The 27097-nt window shown below is 42.8% G+C and overlaps 1 protein-coding gene across 3 annotated transcripts in view; it reads right to left on the minus strand.

Moving 5' to 3' along the window:
- Nucleotides 1–27097, minus strand: part of SEPHS1 (selenophosphate synthetase 1) — a 79414-nt gene that overhangs the window by 31520 nt on the left and 20797 nt on the right. For all 3 annotated transcript variants that reach the window (XM_044280094.1, XM_044280093.1, XM_044280095.1), the window contains exons 3-6: nt 17665–17768; nt 16340–16447; nt 9386–9540; nt 3718–3808 (exon numbers count right to left, since the gene is read on the minus strand). In XM_044280094.1, coding sequence (XP_044136029.1) covers nt 3718–3808; nt 9386–9540; nt 16340–16447; nt 17665–17768 — 458 coding nt within the window. The remainder of the gene's footprint in view (nt 1–3717; nt 3809–9385; nt 9541–16339; nt 16448–17664; nt 17769–27097) is intronic.

Consider the following 27097-nt stretch of genomic DNA (forward strand, 5'->3'; position numbering starts at 1 on the left):
CTATTTTTTTTGGGGGGGGGGGGGGGGGGGGGGGCAAGGTGACAAAAATAAAAATAGCGAATTGTGCGGTTTTAATTTATTTATTTTTTATGTTATGGCGTTCACTGCATAGAAATTTTTTATTTATATTAGACATGGCGATATGTAATATGTTTATTTATTGTTTATATATTTTACATGTAAAATTGGGAAAGAAGGCGATTTATACTTAAATAAAAAATATTAATAACTATTGCCCTTAGGGACTAGATCTTTCAATCCCTTGTCCTATTCACCCTAATAGATGTCTATTAGGGAGAATAGGACCTCAAACTCTCCCTGCACCCCTGTGCATAATGCACACAGCAGCAGGGAGCTTACCATAGCAGCCAGGGCTTACTTTCTCAAGCAGTGACTTCTTGAGAAAGATCACTGCTTGAGAAAGATCCCAGAAAGAGGATCGAAACGTCGCAGGTCTGGTGAATAAAGCCTTTTCTACCTTTTTACGCTTTGGAAGTGCTGTGGAATTTTTTCATTTATATATACACACACCGTATTTTTCACTTTATGATACGCACTCCTCGGGGGGATGGAGAGAATGGCCCTGCGTCTTATAAAGCGAATACTAATGAGCATTATGGAAGCACTTATTAGTACCGAAGGACCGGGAAGCTGCGAAGGCCATGTACTCACTGCTTCCTGGTCCTCTGCTGTGCGAGGGCGCTCTGTGACCTCACGCTGTGCGCATCGGGTCACCGCACAGCCGCAGCAGGAAGAAGACAGAGCACACTGGTGGTAAGGAGTGGCGACGGCCAGGAGCAGGAGGGGTAAGTGTTTTTATTTTATTTTATTTGATCTGTGGCATGGGGGCTAATAAATGGCACTGGGGCTGACAAATGGCATGGGGGTTCATAATGGAGACTAATAGATGGCATGGGGCGGCTGATCTGAGGTCTTACTGGGGCCTTATTAACATTGGGGGTCTGATCTGAGGTCTGATTGAGGGTCTTATTAACATTGGGGGTCCGATGAGGTCTCATTAACATTGGATGTCCGATTGCTGGCCTGATCTGAGGTCTTAGTCAATTTATGTAAAGCCCTTAATTTTGTACAGTGATGGCTCTGGCTCTGCCTCCGGTCGCTGGTCTTGGCACGGTTTTCACGTTGATCTATATGTACAGAGATGGTGATTATCTGACAGTTTTTTTTATGACCATGATTCCCTCCCTGGACATACAGGTTTACATATTGTTGATATTGCCTTGATGGCCAAGCAAATTTTTATGTTTACACATAGGCACTTTTGCACTTTATTGGATTTATACACATAAATGTACATATATGAATTATATTTGAATAGAATCATGTTGACACTATAGGTAAATCATGGATTGTTTATATATTGGTCACTAATTAAGAGAGATATATAAATATATGCACTTGCACTTTATAATTCACGTGGCTTCAGAAAAATTCAGTGAGTGGACTGAAACATTGCAGTGACATGTGTGAATAAATACACTTGTTTTTTTCACCGTCTACAGAGGCTATTGCTACATACATATAGATATATCTATATCTACATACAGTACAGACCAAAAGTTTGGACACACCTTCTCATTCAAAGAGTTTTCTTTATTTTCATGACTATGAAAATTGTAGATTCACACTGAAGGCATCAAAACTATGAATTAACACATGTGGAATTATATACATAACAAAAAAGTGTGAAACAACTGAAAATATGTCATATTCTAGGTTCTTCAAAGTAGCCACATTTTGCTTTGATTACTGCTTTGCACACTCCTTGCATTATCTTGATGAGCTTCAAGAGGTAGTTACCTGAAATGGTCTTCCAACAGTCTTGAAGGAGTTCCCAGAGGTGCTTAGCACTTGTTGGCCCTTTTGCCTTCACTCTGCGGTCCAGCTAACCCCAAACCATCTCGATTGGGTCCAGGTCCGGTGACTGTTGTGGCGCAGCACCCCATCACTCTCCTTCATGGTCAAATAGCCCTTACACAGCCTGGAGGTGTGTTTGGGGTCATTGTCCTGTTGAAAAATAAATGATGGTCCAACTAAACGCAAACCGGATGGAATAGCATGCCGCTGAAAGGTGCTGTGGTAGCCATGCTGGTTCAGTATGCCTTCAATTTTGAATAAATCCCCAACAGTGTCACCAGCAAAGCACCCCCGCACCATCACACCTCCTCCTCCATGCTTCACGGTGGGAACCAGGCATGTAGAGTCCATCCATTCACCTTTTCTGCGTCGCACAAAGACATGGTGGTTGGAACCAAAGATCTCAAATTTGCACAGATTAGCACAGATGTCCACTGGTCTAATGTCCATTCCTTGTGTTCTTTAGCCCAAACAAGTCTCTTCTGCTTGTTGCCTGTCCTTAGCAGTTTCCTAGCAGATATTCTACCATGAAGGCCTGATTCACACAGTCTCCTCTTAACAGTTGTTCTAGAGATGTGTCTGCTGCTAGAACTCTGTGTGGCATTGACCTGGTCTCTAACCTGAGCTGCTGTTAACCTGCGATTTCTGAGGCTGGTGACTCGGATTAACTTATCCTCCGCAGCAGAGGTGACTCTTGGTCTTCCTTTCCTGGGGCGGTCCGCATGTGAGCCAGTTTCTTTGTAGCGCTTGATAGTTTTTGTGACTGCACTTGGGGACACTTTCAAAGTTTTCCCAATTTTTCGGACTGACTGACCTTCATTTCTTAAAGTGATGATGGCCACTAGTTTTTCTTTACTTAGCTGCTTTTTTCTTGCCATAATACAAATTCTAACAGTCTATTCAGTAGGACTATCAGCTGTGTATCCACCTGACTTCTCCACAACGCAACTGATGGTCCCAACCCCATTTATAAGGCAAGAAATCCCACTTATTAAACCTGACAGGGCACACCTGTAAAAGTGAAAACCATTTCAGGTGACTACCTCTTGAAGCTCATCAAGAGAATGCCAAGAGTGTGCAAAGCAGTAATCAAAGCAAAAGGTGGCTACCTTGAAGAACCTAGAATATGACATATTTTTAGTTGTTTCACACTTGTTTGTTATGTATATAAATTCCACATGTGTTAATTCATAGTTTTGATGCCTTCAGTGTGAATCTACAATTTTCATAGTCATGAAAATAAAGAAAACTCTTTGAATGAGAAGGTGTGTCCAAACTTTTGGTTTGTACTGTATATCTATACATATCTCCACACACACACACTGCTTGAGAAAGGTCCCATTGAGAGGACTGAAACGTTGCTGCTATTTGGTGAATAAACTAAATTTTTTGGGGGAAGTGCTGTGGAGTTTGCTCTCTACACATATGTAGAGAACGAACTCCACGGCACTTCCCAAACAAAAAAAGTGTTAATTCACTAAATAGCAGCCATGTTTCAGTCCTCTCAATGGGACCTTTCTCGAGCAGTATATATATTTCTATATGCCAAATTAACGTGGAGGTTTCAAAGGACTTGAAACTTTTAACTATGATAATTCCCTGAAATTACTGGTCGTGTAGTGTAAATTTCATAATGGAATATCACCATGTTGCAGTACATTATAAGCTATTTTTGTTAACGATAGCATTTAATGGATGTCCATGTGGTTCAGGATCAGAAACCTGACAGCTCTCTGGCAAACAACCAATTTAAGACAACCTTCTCATGGCTGTTGGACCACAAAAATACTTAGAATTATCATTTCCTATTATCATGAGGATGCACAGAAGCTTACTTACAATATCTAGCCATTGATGAACTGCTACTGCAACTTGGGTCCCCAAAGGCTTGGTCAATACAAGGACATCTCCTGGTACTGCATTGTCTGGCCTGTGTGGATACAAGAGCAGAAAGAGTATGCCTCACATATAAATGTATCTGCCATATCTAAGTACAATGCAATTTCCAAGTCATTCCTCACTCATCCCACTCTGATGCTTCTTGGGATCCCCACAGTTTTCTATTTTATATCACTACACAGGAAACAGGAGCACTTAGTCAATGGCTGCTGTGGTGACAAACTTCAGTCAGGGGATTGATCAAGTGGTCACCCTTTCTGTATAGAGAGGGACCAGGAAGGAAAGACCAGATGGGGGACTTAGAGGTAAGTATTACTGGCTGGAAAACCACTCCCTGATTCACTGTTGCTGTGCTGCTGTGTAGGTGCGCACAGCTGATTTCCAAAGGTGCAGAGGTGAACAGTGAAATGCGCAATATCAGGTTCACATTAGATGAAGGACATGTGAATGTCCCTGTAATCTTCTAATCCTGCTTTGTCCCGTCTGTGATCATTACAGGTTGACAAATGAATTTGGGAATATTGCATTGTGAAACACATTGACACACTGAACACAGGGCTCATTTTGTCCAAAGGATTTAGGACATGTTACAAGATGTAAAGAATCTCCTCAAGGAATAGAAGGGGCATCAGGTCTTTAAACTAACATTAATTTGGAGACAATATATCTTTCACACTGCATATCTGTAAGCTAATTAACAGCTGGTATCTGTATTTACTGAGGAAAATAAACTGTCAGATGAAATGCAGAATGTAAAAGTAAATTCCCTATTAAAAAGTGCCCTGTCTGACCCAGAAAGAAGTAGTACAGCGGCGTCTTAAAAAGATTAAAATAGACAAATCGCCAGGACCAGATGGCATACACCCCCGTATCCTAAGAGAATTAAGTAATGTCATAACCAGACCCTTATTTCTGATATTTAAGGACTCTATACTGACAGGGAGTGTTCCACAGGATTGGTGCATAGCAAATGTGGTGCCAATATTAAAAAAAGGACCAAAAACAGAGCCCGGAAACTATAGGCCGGTAAGTTTAACATCTGTCGGGGATAAACTGTTTGAAGGTTTTCTAAGAGATGCCGTCGTATATGTAGACTTCTCCAAAGTATTTGACACTGTACAGCATGAAAGGTTAGTATATAAAATGAGAATGCTTGGACTGGGAGAAAATGTCTGTGTGTGGGTAAGTAACTGGCTCAATAATAGAAAACAGAGGGTGGTTATTAATGGTACACACTCAGATTAGGTGACTGTCACTAGCGGAGTACCTAAGGGGTCAGTATTGGGCCCTAATCTCTTCAATATATTTATTAATGATCTTGTAGAAGGCTTGCACAGTAAAATATCAATTTTTGCAGATAACACTAAACTGTGTAAAGTAATTAATACGGAAGAGGACAGTATACTACTACAGATTGATCTCGATAGATTAGTGGCTTGGGCAGAAGGTTCAACACTGACAAATTTCAGGTTATGCCCATGGGAAGGAATAATGCAAGTCACCCGTACATACTAAATGGTAAAACACTGGGTAACACTGACATGGAAAAGGACCTAGGAATGTTAGTGAACAGCAAACTAAGCTGTAAAAACCAGTGTCAGGCAGCTGCTTCCAAGGCCAATAAGATAATGGGTTGCATCCAAAGGGACATAGATGCCCATGATGAGAACATAGTCCTGACACTTTACAAATCACTAGTCAGACTACACATGGAGTACAGTTCTGGGCTCCTGTGAACAAGGCAGACATAGCAGAGCTGGAGAGGGTTCAGAGGAGGGCAACTAAAGTAATAACTGGAATGGGGGGGGCTACATTATCCTAAAAGATTATCAAAATTAGAGTTATTCACTTTAGGGAAAAAAAAGACAACTGAGGCGAGATCTAATTACTATGTATAAATATATCAGGGGTCAGTACAGAGAGCTCTCCCATCATCTATTTATCCCCAGCATTGTGACTGTGATGAGGGGACATCCTCTGCGTCTGGAGGAAAGAAGGTTCGTACACAAACATAGAAGAGAATTCTTTACGGTAAGAGCAGTGAGACTATACAACTCTCTGCCTGAGGAGGTGGTGATGGTGAGTACAATAAAGGAATTCAAGAGGGGCCTGGATGTATTTCTGGAGTCTAATATTACAGGTTATAGCTACTAGAGATGGGTCGCTGAACACTGCATTTCCAGCACAGGAGCTACACTGAAATAGCTGATCACCAGGGGTGCATGATGTGAGGCCCCTGCCAACCAGATATGGATGTCTATCCCGAGAATAGGCCATCAATTACAAAATCCTGGAAGATCCCTTTAAGAACTCACTCTCCAAGCTCATTTTGTTATTCTGTGGTTTTTAACTACATCACAGCTCTTCTCTTTTGTGTATGTATATATGTTTATCATTAGGGATGAGCGAATCGACTTCAGATGAAACATCTGAAGTAGATTTGCATAACACTTAGTTTGAATACTGTAAGGGGTGAGCGCTTCGTACAGTATTAGAATTAATTGGCTTCTATGAGCCGAAGTTATTACTGCTAAGTCTTGCAAGACTTCACATAATAACTTCATAAATCAATTTCTACTGTAAAAAAAATAATAATTTCCCGAACTCTGGTTCGGTTCCAAGTGGTACCTTGGAACCGAACCAGAGTTCGGAATTTATTTATTTTTTACAGTAGAAATGTGATTTATGAAGTTATTATGCAAAGTCCTGCAAGACTTAGCAGTAATAACTTCGGCTCATAGGAGCCAATAGATTCTAATACCGTACAGTATTCAAAGTATTATTCAAATTGACTTTGCATGTTTCATCCGAAGTCGATTCGCTTATCCCTATTATACTATGCCCGAGGAAGAGACCCACGCTGTCTCAGAAGCTTGCTATGTAACATCACCACTTATTTTTGCTAGTCACTGAAGACTCTTATTTTACTTGAGTGATAAAAACTTCACACAGAGTCAACATATTGAGGGACTTTTTTTTTTTTTTTTTTTATGCCACAACATAAAAGTCACATATTATGGCACACGTGGTACGTGTGCTATAATTTGCACCGCCTGCCACATTTACTATAACTTTCGCAAGAAGAGGCAAAAGTTATAGTAGCTGGGGTAGACTTCAGTTTCTGGCAGGCACATGGCAGGACAGAGATGCGTCTGATTTAGGCATCTGCGTCTTAATAAGTTAGGTGCATCTCACACCAGTGCAGGGTGATCAAGACTTGTGCATGGATGCGCCAGTCTTGATAAAGGTCCCTCATTGTCTATTTTGTAACTAGTGTAGACTTGTAAAGTCCGATGTATATCTGAAACAGATACAAAAGGTAAAAAGGTAAAGGAACAATTTCTTCTCTACAAAAAGCCAAGCGCTGGTAATACAAATGATGAACAGATTACACAACATTATATAACCGCCTCTGTGTACAACATCTAACTACATTGCTGACCTCAGCTTCATTAGGTGAAGCAATAGGAGGATGCAAATTCCACGTATGAACAACCAGATGTAAGCAAAGCACTTACATTTAAAAAGGGATATTCCAGTTACATTAAGTTAACTATTAGATATAAGGTATATACTGTAGATGCTAAGAAGATGAGAGGCAAAGAAAAAAAAAAAAAGAAAGTCCAAAAGTGGCTTTGATTTACATAGTAACATAGTACATAAAGCCGAAATAAAGACATTTGTCCATCTAGTTGGGCCTGTCATCCTGCAAGTTGATCCAGAGGAAGGCTTATTAAAAGGGGTATCCCGGTTACAATAAGTTATCCCCAATCCACAGGACAGGGGATAACTATTAGATCGTTGGGGGGCCTTACCGCTAGGAACCCCACCGATCATGAGAAGAGGGACACCGTATCCACTGCACTCCCCTGAAGTGAATGGAGCAGCCAGTCAGGCGTGCAACTCCATAATCTCTATGGAAGTTTCAGGGCTAGCCGAGTACAGCTCTCACCTGTCTCCAGAATTCACATAGAAATGAATAGAGCGGCCGCACGGATGCCCAACTGGCCGCTTCGTTTATTTCAGGGGGCTGTAGGGGGTACTGGACCCCTGTTCTCATGATCACTGGGGGTCCTAGTGGTAGGATCCCCACCGCTCTAATAGTTATCCCCTATCCTATGGATAGGGGATAACTTAATGTAACCGGAATACTATAAGCCTGTAAATAACTGTTGTATTTGCACATAAATTATTATTATTTTTTCCTTTGCCTCTCGCATCTATATACCTTATATTTCCTTCAGGAAATGCATGTTTTTTCCCCCCCATAAAATTACCATTTTAGCATGTAGTTTATAAAGTAACTACAAGGAAAACTCTCCAACTCTCTGGATCCGGCACTGCCAGACGGTACCGGAATAACCACCAACCCCATTAACTCTAATGGGGGTAACAGTGGAGATCCAGCCTCTACCCAGCAAAGAAGCCATGATTCAGCCAGAAAAATAAATTAATAAATGTTGCTGGAAGGCTGTACTACATATGTGATGTGAAATTAGCCTAAGGGTCCATTCAGACGTCCGTAAGTGTTTTTCAGTCTGCAAATTGCGGATCCGCAAAACATGGATACCAGCCATGCCTATTCTGGTCTGCGATTGCGGACCAGAATAGGACATACTTTATCTTTTTGTAGGGCTGCAGAATGGAACTACTGAGGTGGACAGCACACTGTGTGCTGTTCGCATCTTTTGATGCCCCATTGAAATGAATGGGTCCGCATCCGTTTTGCAAGCGTCCAAAAATACGGATGTGAGAATGGACCCCAAGGTTAATCTTATAGGACGTTTATTAACTGTGGAAGACTACCTGGGTGAAAACCACAAAATTATGAGGAGAAAATACAAACTATGCAAATGTTGCCCTTGGTTGGATTGAAACTCAGGATTTCAGTGCTGAAAAGGGAACAGGAAAAATCCAACACGGTGAAAAAAAGAAAAAATATAGTGTGGCAGCCACGTGACGATTCTTAATGAATCTGCCACCGAAATCAGTAATAAATCATCAGATAGAGAAATGATCATGCGTCCTGATATAGCAGTAAACATATTTAAATCTTGGATATACCCGAGTTGCAATATTTGGTATGAAAGCGAGATGGCTACAGAGGGGACGTCATGTATCTAGACAAAGGAATTCCTTTGCTTTAGTTTTTCCATGCTAGAGTATCCACATTGCGTACACATGCATGGGGATAGACACTATGGAGATATACATCACTTTGTTCAAACACATGTCTCAAGCCCATTGGCTCTTTGTATTTTTAAGCTGTAAGGGCGACACCCAGGTTTTTGCTAATAAAAGGAGTCTTCTACCATCTGGGGTCAGAGGAAGACTCAAATACCACCAATAGTCATGTCTTCTCATTCTTTTGCCCCTAGAATAAATTTTAAGATTTGGAGCATTGCAGACAACATGGTTAGATCCCTTGTTTAGGGATCATACAAAAATTCTACCATTAAAAAGCAAGAACTGATGTGAGTGAATATGTTCTGTGTACAAAGGTTTGGAATTTGATGTGGCTGTATAAATAACATTCCAATAGCAGACTTAATCTTGGCACAGGGTACTGAATGTACAGCCTTGTAATTTCATACATTTAGCAACTCACATGATGAACTCATTAGGCTGACATACAGTTGTGGCAACTCCTCCTAGAACTACCCAAGGATTTAATACGGTCTGGCCTCCCGTAACAGAAGTCCCAGCTTCTTCTGCAGCATCCTTGAAGCCCTGAATGATGAGAGGCATCACCTTGTCTCTTTCCTAAAATACAAATACATATATGCAGATGACTAAATCCAGCTTTTTCTAGGACACTGCATGCATACCAATATTACTAGTGTACTGCGTTTATCACAAACCCAAAAATAAAGTATGCTTTGCCATATCTTTAACCACTCGTTGACATCTGCCACTTATACCATATTTTTTGCTTTACAAGACGCACCTAGGTTTCAGAGGAGGAAAAAAAAAAAAATACATTTTCATCAGACCTCAGATACCTCCAATCGTCATCGAACTTTAGATCAGACCCCTATAATCAGCCCAACAATACCTACGTGAACTTACCTCCAATGCTCTTGACAGCGCCACCACTCTGCACATCCAGACACTCTTCCTGCACTCACCTCTCCCTGTTCTCTTCCAGGCCCGTGCTGACCTAATGACACACAGCGTCAGGTCATAGTGTACTCAAAGTCCTGATGCTGTACGCCAGGGATGGCCAACCTGTGGCTCTCCAGCTGTTGTAAAACTACAACTCCCAGCATGCTCAGTGTCCCTACAGGTATCAGCCTACAGCAGGGCATGGTGGGAGTTGTAGTTTTACAACAGCTGGAGAGCCACAGGTTGGCCAGCCCTGCTGTACGCAGTCAGGACCGCACAACGCCCAGAGAAGACCAGGGAGCAGTGAACACAGCAAGCGCTAGCAGCGCGACACACACACACACACACACAGCACCTCCTGCATACTAATGAGTGTTTTCATACTGGAAGTGCTCACTAGTATTCACTTTATTAGACGTACTGACAGTCCCCCCCCCCCCTCCCACTTTATAAGAAGTATTTATTTTCCTCCTAAAGCAAAAAATATGGTATTTGGCACTGTAAGCAAGTACTTCATGATATATGCGTGGATGGAAGCTAGAGCAAAGGGGAATAACTTCAGCTAGGAAATGCCTAGCGGACATTTAGCATTGTGGCATGACACAGTAAAACTTATTTTCCTCACTTAGGGTACTTTCACACTCGCGGCCGAGGATTCCGGCAGGCAGTTTCGTCGCCGGAACTGCCTGCCCAATCCAGCAATACCGACGCAAACTGATGGCATTTGTCAGACAGAGCCGGATCTGTCTGACAAATATATGGCAATACCGGATCAGTCTCTCCGGTGTCATCCGGAAAAACGGATCCGGTATAATTTTTTTCAGCATTTTCAAAGGTCTGCGCATGCGCAGACCGGAATGCTGGATCCGTTTTGCCGGAACACTGAAGGCCGGAGCCGGCACTAATACACTTCAATGTAAATTTATGCTGGTTCCAGCATTCCGGCAAGTGTTCAGTATTTTTGACCGGAGAGAAAACTGCAGCATGCTGCGGTTATTTTCTCTCCATTCAGAATGCATTAGGATAAAACTGATCATTTTTTTCCGGTATTGAGCCCCTAGGATGGAACTCCATACCGGAAAACAAACACTAGTGTAAAAGTACCCCTATGCAACTAGTACAGCCATCCACATAAGTATGTTTCAGTGTCTTGCATGTCGCCTACAGTGTATTCGGAAAGTCTTCAGACTTTTTCACATTTTGTTATATTAGGGTATTTTAAAAAAAATATTCATGTTTTTCCCCACTTAATGTTCAAAATCTTTGCTAATTAATTTAATAGGAAAAAATAAAATCTTGCATTGACTTAAGTATTTAGACCTTTTACTTAGGACTTTGTTGAAGCAGCTTTGGCAGCGAGTACAGCTTCCAGTCTTCTTGGGTATGATGCCACAAGCTTTGCAGACCTGGATTTGGGGATTTTCTACTATCTTTCTCTGCAGATCTTTTCAAGTTCTATCAGGTTGGCTGGGGACAGTCATTTTCAGGTCTCTCAATAGACGTTCCATTGGATTGAAGTCAGGACTCTAATTGGGCCACTCAAGGACATTCACAGAGTTGTCCCCAAGCTATTTCTGTGTTGTCTTGACTGTATACTTATGGTTATTGTCTTGTTAAAAGATAAACCTTCAGTAGAGACTGAGGTCTATAGTAGGTCTTCATTAAGAATATCTCTTAATGGAATATCTCCATTTAGATTTCCCTCAACCCTGACCAGTCTCCCTGTCCCAGCTGCTGAAAAACACCCACACACCATAATGCAGCCACTACCATGTTTCATTGTAGTGATGTACTGAGCAGGTGATAAGCAGTGCCTGGTTTTCTCCAGACATCATGCTTAGAACTGATCCCAAAAAGTTCAGTCTTGGTTCATCAGACCAGGGAATCTTGTTTCTCACAGTATTTAGGTGCTTTTCTGCAAAGTTCCATGTGTCTGTTACTGAGAAGAGGCTCCTTTCTGGCCACTGCCATAAAGCCTAGATTGGTGGAGCGCTGCAGTGATGCTTGACCTTCTTTAAATTTCTCCCTTCTGAACACTGGATCTTTGAAGCTCAGCCAGAGTAACAATTGGGTTCTTGGTCACCTCTTACCAAGGGCATAGGAAGAGTCCTAGTTGATTCAGACTTCTTCCATTTAAGAATTACGGAGGCCGCTGTGCTCCTGGGAACTTTCAGTGCAGCAGAAATTCTTTGAACCCTTCTCCAGATCTGCGCCTCCACACAATATAGTCTCCGGGCTCTCCAGGCAGTGTTTTTCTCCTAATGGCTTGGTTTTTGCTCCGACATGCATTGTCAGATGCGAGACCTTCTATACACAGAAAACATAGAATGTGTCAGCAGATAAGAACCATTTGGCCCATCTAGTCTGCCCAATATACTGAATACTATGAATAGCCCTTGGCCCTATCTTATATGAAGGATGGCCTTATGCCTATCCCATGCATACTTAAACTCCTTGTATTTGCAGCTACCACTTCTGCAGGAAGGCTATTCCATGCATCCTCTACTCTCTCAGTAAAGTAATACTTCCTGATATTACTTAAACCTTTGCCCCTCTAATTTAAAACTATGTCCTCTTGTAGCAGTTTTTCTTCTTTTAAATATTCTCTCCTTTTTTACCTTGTTTATTCCCTTTATGTATTTAAAAGTTTCTATCATATCCCCTCTCATCTTTCTTCCAAGCTATACATGTTAAGGTCCTTTAATCTTTCCTGGTAAGTTTTATCCTGCAATCCATGTCCTAGTTTAGTAGCTCTTCTCTGAACTCTCTCCAAAGTATCAATATCCTTCTGGAGATATGGTCTCCAGTACTGCGCACAATACTCCAAATGAGGTCTCACTAGTAGAGCGGCATGAGCACCTCCCTCTTTCTACTGGTAATGCCTCTCCCTATACACCCAAGCATTCTGCTAGCATTTCCTGCTGCTCTATGACATTGTCTGCCTACCTTTAAGTCTTCTGTAATAATGACCCCTAAATCCCTTTCCTCAGATACTGAGGTTAGGACTGTATCACTGATTTTATATTCTGCTCTTGGGCTTTTACGCCACAGGTGCATTATCTTGCACTTATCAACATTAAATTTTAGTTGCCAGATTTTTGACCATTCCTCTAGTTTTCCTAAATACTTTTCCATTTTGTGTATCCCTCCAGGAACATCAACTTACAAATCTTTGTGTCATCAGCAAGAAGACACACCTTACCATCAAGGCCTTCTGCAATCTCGCTGATAAAGATATTAAACAATATGGGTCCCAGAACAGATCCCTGAGGTACCCCACTGGTAACAAGACCATGGTCTGAATATACTCCATTGACTACAACCCTCTGTTGTCTGTCCCTCAGCCACTGCCTAATCCATTCAACAATATGGGAGATCAAGCTCAAAGACTGCAGTTTATTGATAAGCATTCTATGTGGGACAGCATCAAAAGCCTTACTAAAGTCTAGATGAGCAATGTCTACTGCACCTCCGCCATCTATTATTTTAGCTACCCACTCAAAAAAAAAAAAAAAAAAAAAAATCTATGAGATTAGTTTGACATGATCTCCCTGAAATAAACCCATGCTGTTTTTCAGCTTTCAATCCATGGGATTTTAGATGTTCCATAATCCTCTCCTTAAGTATGGTTTCCATTAATTTCCCCACTATTGATGTCAGGCTTACTGGTCTATTGTTGCCCGATTCCTCCCTACTACCTTTCTAATGAATGGGCACAACATTTGCTAATTTCCAATCTTTTGGGATGACTCCTGTTACCAGTGATTGGTTAAATAAATCTGTTAATGGTTTTGCTAGTTCACCGCTGAGCTCTTAATAGCTTTGGGTGTATCCCATCAGGCCCCTGTGACTTATTTGTATTAATTTTAGACAGCTGACTTCAAACCTCTTCCTCTGTAAAGACATATGCATCAAAAGATTCACTAGTCTCCCTTCCTAACTGAGGTTGTTTTCCTTCATTTTCCTTTAAAAAAAAACTGAACAGAAGTAATCATTGAGGCAGTCAGCTAGTTCTTTATCTTCTTCCATATACCTTTCTTCTTTTGTTTTAAATTTGGTAATTACTTGTTTTAGTTTCATTTTTTCATTTATGTATCTGAAGGGGGGGGGGGGGGGTCTTTCCAAATCATGTCCAATCAACTGCATTTGGCACAGGTGATCTCCAATCAAGGTGCTCCATTTTAATAAATTTGCTAACATTTCTAAAATTATGTTTTCACTTTCTCATTAATGTAGACTTAAGTACAGACTGATGGTGGAAAACACGATTTTTATTTTCTCGATTTTAGCACAGAGCCATAACATAAAATGTGAAAAGGTCTGAAAACTTTCCGAATGCATTGTATCTAGTGCTGTCAGAAGTTTGGAGAAGTCACAACTCAAATATTCTTCTGGTCTCATTGCCCTACCCCTAACTGGTACATCCTGGACTACTTGTGTACTGCTAAACAGTGGTCACACAATTGTTCTTCTGTTTCAAGTTCATATCCCAACCCCCTTTTTATTGAAACTACACTTAAGTGGATCGTTCACCAGGTTTATGCTGCTCCATCTGAGGACAGTAAACCATGGTTTTGGGATTTTGATTAACAGGTTTGACTGGTGTCACTTAATAGTTAATCTGAAGTAGTTTTTATAAAAATCACTGTCCATCAGCTGCAGAGTGAGCCAGTGCTGGAGTCCCCTGAATGCTGTGGGCGCGCTCACAAGTCCTTAATATTTATGAGCTGCCAAATCCCCAACCCGACCCGCCTGTGATTTACAGCTTTCTCCCTATGCACAGTACAGGAAGAAAGAGGTCAATGGACCGTGGGCAGCCTTCTGTTCATGAATCCGAGGACTCAGTGCTTGGCATGCATTACATCTGGTAAACAGTGATTTTTGGGGGGAAACTACTTGAAGGTAACAAGTAAATGACAGCACAGGAATTAGGGACTCCAACTACTTTATGCTGCTGGCAGGTTAGGCAGCATAAACATTGTGGCATATTATTTTTAAATGGGTTTGCCCAAGACTTAAGTAATCAATATCAGATCGGCACAAGTCTGACTGCCGGCACCCATACCGATTAGCTGCTGTCACAAGCTACAGAGCAAGGTACCGGAACTAGTGTCACAGAGGCCAACTACCTAAAACATAACCTTTATTTTTATACCAGATAAAAACGTCCCTCACCTGGGGACTAAATACAAATACAACATAGACAAACAAACACCGTAGGGCGCCAACAAGGATCAGATAGCGATATCCTATTAATGACAATGGGTACTGGGCAACCATACAGGGTCCCTGGTGTATCCCTAAAATGACCCTAGTCTTCTCCTCTGCCCAGAGATGCCCCCAGATGGTAGAGGCACTCTGTCCCCGTGCCTGGACTATCTGTCCTTGAAAGGCCCTTACCGCACAGATTGGCCCATATGGATGCCCGGGTCATTCAATGCTATGGGTAGATATACTCAATAATTTCTATAGATAACACAACGACTTTTTAGTCTCTTCTATAGATAAAAGACACAACAACCTTTTTAAGTCTCAACGCGTTTCCCCTATCGATAACAGGTTCATCAGGAGACCACGAAGAAAGTCAGGTGGGCCACACTCGATACTTTATGGTCACACAACGCGGTTTAACCGACATAAACCGAAATCATAATAATAAAATAATAACTGGAGCACCCCCAGAACTGCATATAGCGACTGCACACGTTGCACCCTAATCCTGTGCTGCGATGAATCACAACAAATTCAGATTTAAACGATAATTCTGCTTAGAACAATGTTTATGGTGCATTGACATTCACTTCAGACAAAAACGATAATTTGCTTAGAACAATACTGAGGTGAATCACGACCAGTGCTGACAAAAAACGATAATTTAGATTAGGTCAGTACTTATCTTATGCTGTGTGGATCCTCAGTAGTGGCCGGCGGGCTGCGGTGCTCCAGGGGGCACTAAAAAGTTTTGGCTCCCGGAACTACCAGGCAACATCCACCGTGAAGTGTTGTCACAAGCTGTTCCCTGCACTCCTGCCAATTTAATGGTACATCTAAATGGGATCAATGCTGCAGTAAGCAGCTCTGTCCACAACATAGAGTAGATGAAGCTGTATAGCTCTGGTACCCATTTCCAGCTATTGATCGATATTAAGGATCTATTAATATGTAGGTCAAGAATATAAAATCCGGGAGAACCTTTTTAATAATTGTGTGCCTCGCTCTCCATGACAGCACTGAACCTGACACAAATAAGAAGGGAATATGATGTCATCAGAACCTATAGTTCTAAAGCCCCAGGCTCTGTGGCTGTAACTTTAAAGCAATCGTTTATAAAGAATAGAAGGCATTTATAGATAGGGCTCTTTTACAATCTTTTTGGCATTTTGATATTGCCCATCTATTCTGCTTAGGACAATTATAGACAAGTTTGGTCTATTTCACTTATAAAAATAATACATACCCGATCAGTCAGTTTATTACTGACACCGAGAAGCATCAACATGTTGTCACATTCAGTTACCCCCATTGCATACAGGTCGCTCAATACATTTGCACAGGCTATTCTTCCCTGTAAAAAATAAATATATATGTAATGCTACCGGTTTTATGATGTATATTTATAGCTGGAGCATATGTCTAAAATATTTTCTCTAATTATTACTATAGCAGAAAATCACTGGCCTCAGTGGTATACAGCATGAGACCGCTGAGACAAGCGATTGGCTGCAGGCAGACAATGTTAGTCCAAGGAAAAGAAATAAGTGGCAGAACTGGATCAGAGGGGGCTAAGGTGGTAAGTTGTAAAGGGGTTGTCTCAGATTTTGATGACCTATCCTCAGAATAGGTCATCAATATCAAATTGTTGGGAGTCTGACTCCCAGCACTCCCACCAATCAGCTGTTTGAAAAGGCAGTGGAGCTCTGGTGAGCGCCATGATATTAAAATCGGTCACGTGGCCTAGGCGCAGCTCAGGTCCATTAAAGTGAATGTGGCTGATCTGCAATACCAAACACAGCTGCTATATAATGGACAATGTTGTACTCTGTAAGCAGTGAGGAGGTCACAGCGCCTACAGGAGCCTCCACAAACAGCTGATCTGCGGGGGGTCCTGGTTGCTGGATAGGTCATCAATATCAAAATCTCTGAAAATCCATTAAAAGGGGTTGTGTAAAGTTTAGACGTTACCACCTATCCACAGAATGGCACTATAGGAAAAAGTGCCATCCTATGTGCACTACCACGGTCCCGGCCACCAGAGAGGACAGAGTTTTTCCTATAGAGTGCAAGCACAACCACTGCTGCTGGATTGCAGGGTGGCCATAACCATGGAAACGAGCAGTGTATAATGTGTTGGAAAAATTGATCCAGCCAGCAAAGGAGACAATATGGACAATCACAATACATTAGTAAGTGGCTTGTATTTACATTTATCATGTAGAGAAAGTTATTTGCTGAAGTGAGACAACCCCTGTAAACCTCTATCCTGTGGACAGGGCTCAATTTGTAGACTTTGCATAACCCCCTTAATTGTTTTTATTATTTTATCAGGCTCACAGCAGTTTGCCTACATAAAAATAACATTGACAACCCCTTACAACAGTAAATATCACGCTGCTAGTCATACTCTAAGCATGGTAAATATGGTTGCACAGAAATCCAACCCCGTTTAATCTGCGGGTTAATGCAACCACAATTCAATGTCCTTTGGTGTGATAGTAGCATGTGACTAGAAGTCACTGTGAAGGTCCTAGCCTAATAGATGTACACAAACACTTATTGACCTACCATCATATAAGGGTCATCTACAATAGGATAAATATAGTCTGTAGTCTGAACGAGCGAAAGGCCACCATGTCTTAAGGGGATGACGCATGTGTCCATACCAATACCTATAAAAAGTGAAAATAAAATTGTGTTAATTCATTCATTTTAAACTAAATAGTATTTTTTTTTAATCAACAATGTTTTTGCTGTTCATCTTTCATGAATTACAGGTAGGGGAGATATAGAGATATATATATATATATATATAAAATCGGTTGTGATATGCTGGAGGACACCCCCACCCCCGTCAAATTACTGAATTTTGAAGAATAGGGTAAACGCTGTGATGAGAATGATTAGGGAGAGATTTAAGCTGACTGCTGGTGGACGGGCAAAGCCAAGAGTGACATGTAAGGCCAGGTCACAGACCGTCAAAAGCCAACTCCTAACTTTTGGAGCTCGTTTCTAGACCTGATTAAGATCTGCCCTGTATTGCTGCATGCATAAATCCTCAATTATGTCAAAAACATTCTCATTGCTTTGATATCTTTGCACTGCTATAAACTCGTGCTGAAACAAGTCATAATGGGGATGGCCAGTTTTAGGCTTTTAGGCTGTCAGGTATCAACAAATTAACTGGCATTGAAGAAGAAGAAAAAAAAAAAAAAAAGTGGCCGTACACATACACTGAAAGGATTCAACATTGTAAGGCTCTATTCACATTCATGTTGTTCATATCAGTTACAGGAGCAGAAAAAAAAATTTAACTAGTGCCAGATCAGTTACAGGACACATCAATGGAGCCCAACAGTCCCATCTGTCTATCATGCTGGGTGTCATTTTACCAGACAGTATTGTGCTGCATGCTCCGCCATCTTGTTTGTTATTTTTTATGGAATCTACACTGGAGGCTCCTAATATATCCCCTAATGTAGGTGTAAATGTAGCCTAAAAACGTCAAACCGCCTCATTTTCTAGCAGCATAGTTTAACTCTTCTTAGTAATAACTACAGATACTTGGGATAAGTAGCTTTGTCAGGATTTTATTAGGCCATCAATAGCTGACTGTCCGGGGACCATACAGCTCCATTTGTCGTGAGGTGGGCTGAGCTCATTACTAAAAAAACTGCTCCCATTCACTTCAATAGGAGCAGTGCTGCAGTATACAGCTCATACGTTTTGCAGTTCGCAAATTGCAGATCCACAAAACAAGGATACTGGCCGTGTGCGCTCCACATTTTGTGGAATGCCCACGGCCAGCCTTATGATAGAAAAGCTGATTCTTGTCCGGTCAAGAATAGGACATGCTCTCTCTTTTTTGCCATGTCGCAGAACGGAAGTACGGATGCAGACAGCACGATGTATGCAGTCCACATCCATTCAGCAAAATGCTTGTGTAAATGCACCCTTAGGGTCCATTCACATGTCCATTGTTTCTTTCCTGATCTGTTCCGTTTTTTGCGGAACAGATCTGGACCAGTTCTGTACCCATTCATTTTCAATGGGTACTGAAAAAAAAAAAAAAAAATCTGACATTGTGCTGTACGATTTTTTTCAGGACCCATTGAAAATGAATGGGTACAGAACTGGTCCAGATCTGTTCCGCAAAAAACGGAACAGATCAGGAAAGAAACAACGGACGTGTGAATGGACCCTTAATCTCATTCACTTGAATGGAACGGAGCAGCAAAAAATAAATAAATATATATATATATATATATATATATATATATATATATATATATATATATATTGATGACTAATCCTAAGTATAGGTCATTAGTTTTTAAACTGAAAAACTGTTTAATACAATGTAAATGGGACCCAAACGTCTCAAGACTAAATACATTTAATTCTATTAATCTTTCTTCACGCCCATTATTTAGTTTAGTCGCTCTTCTTTGTATTCTCTCCAGCTCCAGGGCATCTTTTCTATGTACTGGTGCTTAGGAACTGGACTGCATATTCCAGATGAGGCCGCACCAACGCTTTGTAAAGTGGCAATATTACATCCCTTGTCCATGCCTCGTTTAATGCATGACAATATCCTGTGGTCTTAGAAGCAGCCGATTGACATTGTGTGCTGTTATTTGATCTACCATCTACAAGGACACCCAAATCCTTCTCTATAAGTGACTCTCCGAGTGTTACATCACCTAGGACATATGAAGCACAGAGATTATTACTACCAAAATGCATAACTTTACATTTATCTACATTAAACCTCATTTGCCAAGTTGATGCCCAATCACCCAAAGTGTTTAAGTCAGCTTGTAGTTTATGGACATCTTTCACAGACTGCACAGTACTGGTGCGATTACTCCCATCCTCGATATCATTAATAAATAAATAATAGAGGGCCCAGCACTGAACCTTGGGGTACACCACTTATAACCCGGGACCATTCTGAATAGGAATCATTGACCACAGCTCTCTGGACAAGGTCCTTCAGCCAGTTTTCAATCCAATTACAAACTATACTTTCCAAGCCTATAGACTTTATTTATCTATTAAACGTCTATGAGAGACAGCATCAAAAGCCTTTGCAAAATCTCTATCCACAGCCTCTGTCCAGGCTTCTACTTATCTCCTCATTATATAAGAAAAAAAAAGAAAGAAAGACCCAATACAGGGAAGGCCGAGCAACGGCCGTGTGCATGAGGCCTAAGGCTGAGAGGCAGCAATCAGTAACAAACCAGGATTCAGGGAGCTGCTCAGCAAGTACAATATAATGTGATGATCTATTATAGCTCTAATAGATGCTCTAACTTAAAGAGCACCTGTCAGCATGAGCAACCCTATTTAGAGTACATTTACACAATCGTATGTATTTTGCAGTCTGCAAAATGCAGATCTGTAAAATACAGATGCCATTTGTGTTGGATACGTTATTTTTTTTAGGTCCTGCTAATGTCTTCCGTGTTCTTTCTGCATCTATATGTCCTTTCGGCAACAGAACATGTCCTACACTTGGCCGCAATAGAAGAATAAATAAATAAAATCAATCTGTATTTTACAGGCTGCAAAATACATACACTCATGTGAATGTGCCCTAAACCAGGCATAGTGCCTGGTAGGGTTGATCATGCTTGTACCACTTCAGAGATATTACTTTAATATTTATGCAAATTAGTTAGTTGGAGCACAGAGGGGCTGGTTGTAGTGCTAGAAGCAGCGTTACAGCTAGTACCGGTACTCAATCCACTTCCATTTAATTGACAGAACAAGACATCTCAGCCATAGCGCAGGAGACAAAGACAGGGCAAGATTAGAGGTCTTGTCCCATCAATCAAATTGGGGCGGGGGAGGCTTGTGTACCGAGCATGGGGGTGTAGCTGCACAGTTGCTTCTAGCACTACAGCCAGCTCCTCGGTGCTCCAACTAATTAATTTGCATAAATATACAAGTTATGATAGCACTGCAGTAGTACATGCTAAAAAGAAAAGAAAGATGATCATTTTAATCAACAGTTTGCCTGGTTTAATAGGGTTGATCATGCTGACAGATGCTCTAGTGTCCCTAGAGATAGCTAGAAATCACAGCAGAAATTCTAGAAATGAAACAGCGTCATAACTGCTGTCGAATGGTCAAAAGGCTCAGTCAGATTTCTGCTACCACTGACTTCTGTTGATAGACTCTCCAAATGGTTTACCCACAAATCACTAGGTACAGGATGACCTTTAGTCACTCAAGACTTTATCAATTTCATTAGGTACCCATACAAGTCAGTCTAAAGTTCATCAAAACAGACAACTCAACCAAAATGATTGTTAGTGGCGTAACATTTAACAACGGAGTGATTATTTCAGCCGACTGAAAACAGAAGGTTATTCACTGAAAAGAAGTCAGAAATGTTCATCTGATATTTAGTACAAAGAAAGATGGTATGTGAAAGAAAGATAATTCAATGCTTTGTCCTTCGCCTGGCACCACTTAAGGGGTGCTGCAGTTTTTTCAAACTGATGATGTATCCTCTGGAGAGATCATCAGCATCTGATCGGCGGGAGGCCGACACCCGGGACCTGCGGATCAGCTGTTGGAGAAGGCAGCGGAGCTAGCAGTAGCGCTGCGGCCTTCACGTTGTTTACCGCAGGCCCAGTGACATCATGACTAGTATCACTGGCCTTGGCGCAGCTAAGTTCTGTTCACTTGAATGGAGCTTAGCCCCACCCAGGCAAGTTGATACTAGTCGTGACATCACTGGGCCTGCGGTAAACAGCGTGAAGGCTGCAGCGCTACTGCTAGCTCCGCTGCCTTCTCCAACAGCTGATCGGCAGGGGTCCTGGGTGTCGGATCCCCGCCGATCAGATGCTAATCTATCCATAGGACAGGCACTGTGCCAACGGATCCGCAAAAGAAAAAAAGAAGTAGTAACACAGATAGAATGCTTTTATTTTGCGGATCTGTTTTGCGGACTAGGAAAACCATTTGATAAATGTATATGAGAGAGACACAGATGCCTATGGACCAGATAAATAGTAGATGTCCTTTTTGCATTACACACTAAACCAGAAAGACCGTGTAACCTGAGATTTAAATGGATTTTGTCACCTGTACGAAACAGTAGGCACCCAGAGCTTGCTCCGCTGTGGGCGCCATCTTTAAAGACCCGACATCAGCCACACATGTACGGAAGATGTCAGGAATGTGTAAAAGGGGGCATGTCACTTCAGTAAATGTCATGTAGAGGAAGGTAATACAAGGCTCTTACTAATGTATTATTATCCATATTGCCTCCTTTTCTGGCAGGGTTCATTTTCCATCACATTATAAACTGCTCGTATCCAGGGGTTATGACCACAGCTGTGCATGCGTGCCCACATGGTCTCAGCCACCAGAGAAGTCGATGCTTTTTCCTATGATGTGCGAGCATGGTCACCGCTGCTGGAATGCAGGGTGGTCATAACCCCTGGATACAAGCAGTATATAATGTGATAGTAAAATGAATCCAGCCAGCAAAGGAGACAATATGGACAATCATAATACATTAGTAAGTGCCCTTGTATTTACTTTCTCTACATGATAGATGCCATTTGCTGAAGTAACACAACTCCTTTAAATCCCATTTTCATCCCCTATAGGCACTGTATTTATATCAAATACATTCAGCTGGAGAGCCTCTAAGTATGCTTCAGTTTCTGGGCTTTTGTACACGTTGTAGATGGATGAACAGGTTCTCTAATCCCCATCAGACTGCTTTAACCTCTTGGCATGATGCCACACATATCCTGTTTCTTTTGTAAAGGCTGCTTTACAGGTAATCTTTCCTGTGTTTGCATCACTGTGCAAATACCTGGGTGGAAGCGCTGGCCACCATACAGCTCCCTGCACAGGCCGATGCTCCTCATCTCTGCTGACAAAGCAAGCAAGGCAAGCCGAGACAAAGGATATCCTCAACAGTACCGATAAGACAGAGCCATTAAACCAAAACCATTTTATTGCAGGTAGTTCCGTCGCTGGAACTGCCTGCCGGATCCAGCTGACAAATGCATTGAAATACCTGATCCGTCTCTCTGGTGTCATCTGGAAAAACGGATCCGGTATTTATTTTTTTCACAGATTTAAAAGGTCTGCGCATGCACGGACCAGAAGAACGGATACATCAATGCGGCAATTTTAATGCCGGATCCAGCCCTAATACATTTCAATGGAAATTAATGCCGGATCCGGCATTCCGGCAAGTGTTCAGGATTTTTGGCCGTAGAGAAAAATGCAGCATGCTGCGGTATGTTCTCGGTCCTGAAATGGCAAAAAGACTGAACTGATGCATCCTGAACGGATTGCTCTCTATTCAGAATGCATTAGGTTAAAACTGATAAGTTCTTTTCTGGTATTGAGACCCTAGGACAGAACTCAATGCCGGAAAACAAAAGCGCTAATGTGAATGTACCCTTACTTATAGCAACCAATGATATGTCATTCCTTATTTCTGCAGGCTACATTTGGAAATGTAAGAAGTCATCTGGTTGGTTGTTACAGGACACTTTTTATGGCTGAAGCTCACTGGAGCAGATTTACTAATGCTGTGTAACATTTAGACACTGAAAACACAGACAGTCTAAAAAGGAGGCAGAATTATTAACCCTTTCCCGACAGCTTTTTTTTTTTTTTGTTCGTTTTTTCCCTCTCCACTTTCGTTTGCCCAGAGGAGCATCACTCTTGCAGGAAGGAGCCATGACATGCCCGCTGCCACAACGTGTCCACCCTCAGAAGACTTAAAACCCCACCCCAGGTCCCACCAAGCCACGCTCCTTATCCGATTAGGCCACATCCCTCCCACTCCTGAGCTGAGGATTGAAAAAATGAAGGTAAAAATCAACTTCTGTCAGCTGCAAGGATGGGAGGGAGGGTGACTTTCTGCTGTCTTAAGAGTGCTGCTGTCTTAGGCCTCATGCACACGACAGTTTTTTTTCACGGCCCGCAAAAACGGGGTCCGTGGGTCCGTGATCCGTGACCGTTTTTTCGTCCGTGGGTCTTCCTTGATTTTTGGAGGATCCACGGACATGAAAAAAAAGTCGTTTTGGTGTCCGCCTGGCCGTGCGGAGCCAAACGGATCCGTCCTGAATTACAATGGAAGTCAATGGGGACGGATCCGTTTGATGTTGACACAATATGGTGCCATTTCAAACGGATCCGTCCCCATTGACTTTCAATGTAAAGTCTGGAGTTCTTTTATACCATTGGATTGGAGTTTTCTCCAATCCGATGGTATATTTTAACTTGAAGCGTCCCCATCACCATGGGAACGCCTCTATGTTAGAATATACTGTCGGTATGAGCTACTTCGTGAACCTCAGATCCGACAGTATATTCTAACACAGAGGCGTTCCCATGGTGATGGGGACGCTTCAGGTTAGAATACACTACATACACTACAAACTTTGTACAAGACTGCCCCCTGCTGCCTGGCAGCACCCGATCTCTTACTGGGGGATATGATAGCACAATTAACCCCTTTAGGTGCGGCACCTAAAGGGGTTAATTGTACTATCATATTCCCCTGTAAGAGATCAGGGCTGCCAGGCAGCAGGGGGCAGCCCCCCCCCCCTCCCCAGTTTGAATATCGTTGGTGGCACAGTGTGCCCCCACCATCGCCCCCCCCCTCCCTCCCTCTATTGTATTAAATCGTTGGTGGCACAGTGTGCCCCCACCATCGCCCCCCCTCCCTCCCTCTATTGTATTAAATCGTTGGTGGCACAGTGTGCCCCCACCATCGCCCCCTCCCTCCCTCTATTGTATTAAATCGTTGGTGGCACAGTGTGCCAACCACCATCGGCCCCCCTCCCTCCCTCTATTGTATTAAATCGTTGGTGGCACAGTGTGCCAACCACCATCGGCCCCCCTCCCTCCCTCTATTGTATTACATCGTTGGTGGCACAGTGTGCCAACCACCATCGCCCCCCCTCCCTCTATAGCAGTAACATTGGTGGCAGTGTGCGGTCTCAACAGTAGAAGATTCATACTTACCTGTTTGCTGCTGCGATGTCTGTGTCCGGCCGGGAGCTCCTCCTACTGGTAAGTGAAAGGTCTGTGCGGCGCATTGCTAAAGAACTGTCACTTACCAGTAGGAGGAGCTCCCGGCCGTTCACAGACATCGCAGCAGCAAGCAGGTAAGTATGAATCTTCTACTGTTGAGACCGCACACTGCCACCAATGTTACTGCTATAGAGGGAGAGGGGGGTGGCGGGGGGGGCGATGGTGGTTGGCACACTGTGCCACCAACGATTTAATACAATAGAGGGAGGGAGGGGGGCCGATGGTGGTTGGCACACTGTGCCACCAACGATTTAATACAATAGAGGGAGGGAGGGGGGGGGGGCGATGGTGGTTGGCACACTGTGCCACCAACGATATTCAAACTGGGAAGGGGGGGGGGGGGGTCTGCCCCCTGCTGCCTGGCAGCCCTGATCTCTTACAGGGGAATATGATAGTACAATTAACCCCTTTAGGTGCCACACCTGAAGGGGTTAATTGTGCTATCATATCCCCCTGTAAGAGATCGGGTGCTGCCAGGCAGCAGGGGGCAGTCTTGTACAAAGTTTGCAGTGTATTCTAACTAGAAGCGTCCCCATCACCATGGGAACGCTTCTGTGTTAGAATATACTGTCGGAAATGAGTTTTCACGAAGTGAAAACTTAGATCAGAAAAAGCTTTTATGCAGACGGATCTTCGGATCCGTCTGTATGAAAGCAACCTACGGCCACGGATCACGGACACGGATGCCAATCTTGTGTGCATCCGTGTTCTTTCACGGACCCATTGACTTGAATGGGCCCGTGAACCGTTGGCGGTGAAAAAAATAGGACAGGTTATATTTTTTTCACGGCCTCGAAACACTGGTCACGGGCGCGGTGTAAAAACGGTGCACAAGCCGAGTTTTCTACGGCCCCATTGAAAGTCAATGGAGCCGCAGAAAAAAACGGAAAACGGCACAACGGCCACGGATGCACACAACGGTCGTGTGCATGAGGCCTTAGAGTAAGCTGTTGAAAAGGACACACCCCTGATCCAGTAAAGGCCACTGTTAAGGGGCCCCTGTGGAGATAACTGTCAAGGGGGTGGTATGCTGTGAAAGTCACTGTTAAAGGGGAAGGCTGCTGTAAAGGTCAAAGTTAAGATGGTGGGCTGCTGTGGAAGTCCAATTTTAAGGGACGAGGCACTGTGGGGGGGGGGGGGCGGTTGTGGAGGTCACCGTTTTGGGGGCGGGGTGCTGTAGAGGTCACTGTTATAGTGGATAGTGTTTATATCTTTTAACGACGCACAAACATGAAAGGGGCTGTCCGGGTTCAGAGCTGAACCGGACATCCCTCCATTTTCACCCAGGCAGCCCCCCTGACATGAGCATCGGAGCAGTTCATGCTCCGATGCTCTCCTTTGCCCTGCGCTAAATTGCGCAGGGCAAAGGCATTTTTAGGAGTTCCAGTGATGTACCGGGGCTCTCCATGGGGCTGACAGGAACCCCAGTGACGTCACCGGCACTGATGGGCGGGATTTAGCTCTGCCCTATCCAGTAAAACGGCTAGGGCAGAGCTAAAGACCACCCCTTAGAGCCGGTGACGTCACCGAACACACTGCCGGGCGGAAGTTACAGCCCGGCAGTGTGTTATTGAAAACAAATCTAGCGCAGGGCACGGGAGCGCATCAGAGCATGAGATGCTCCGATGCAAACATCAGGGGGGCTGCCTGGGTGAAAATAAGGGTATATCCGGGTTCAGCTCTGAACCCGGACAACCCCTTTAAATGAAATAGATTAAAATAGCTAGTATTTTTATATTTAATAGTACAGGAAATTTTCAGACCAGCGATATTAAAGGGGTTGTCCAGGATTGGGAAGATTGGAGTATGTGTACAACAATGCCCTAAATGTTACAATCGTGCCTGTCCTACCTTTACCCAACATTTCTAATGCCCAGTTTTCAAGTCTCCAACTCTCAGCCGGAAGCGCTGTGTTTCC

The sequence above is a fragment of the Bufo gargarizans genome, chromosome 2 (assembly GCF_014858855.1).
Source record: "Bufo gargarizans isolate SCDJY-AF-19 chromosome 2, ASM1485885v1, whole genome shotgun sequence".
NCBI lineage: Eukaryota > Metazoa > Chordata > Amphibia > Anura > Bufonidae > Bufo > Bufo gargarizans.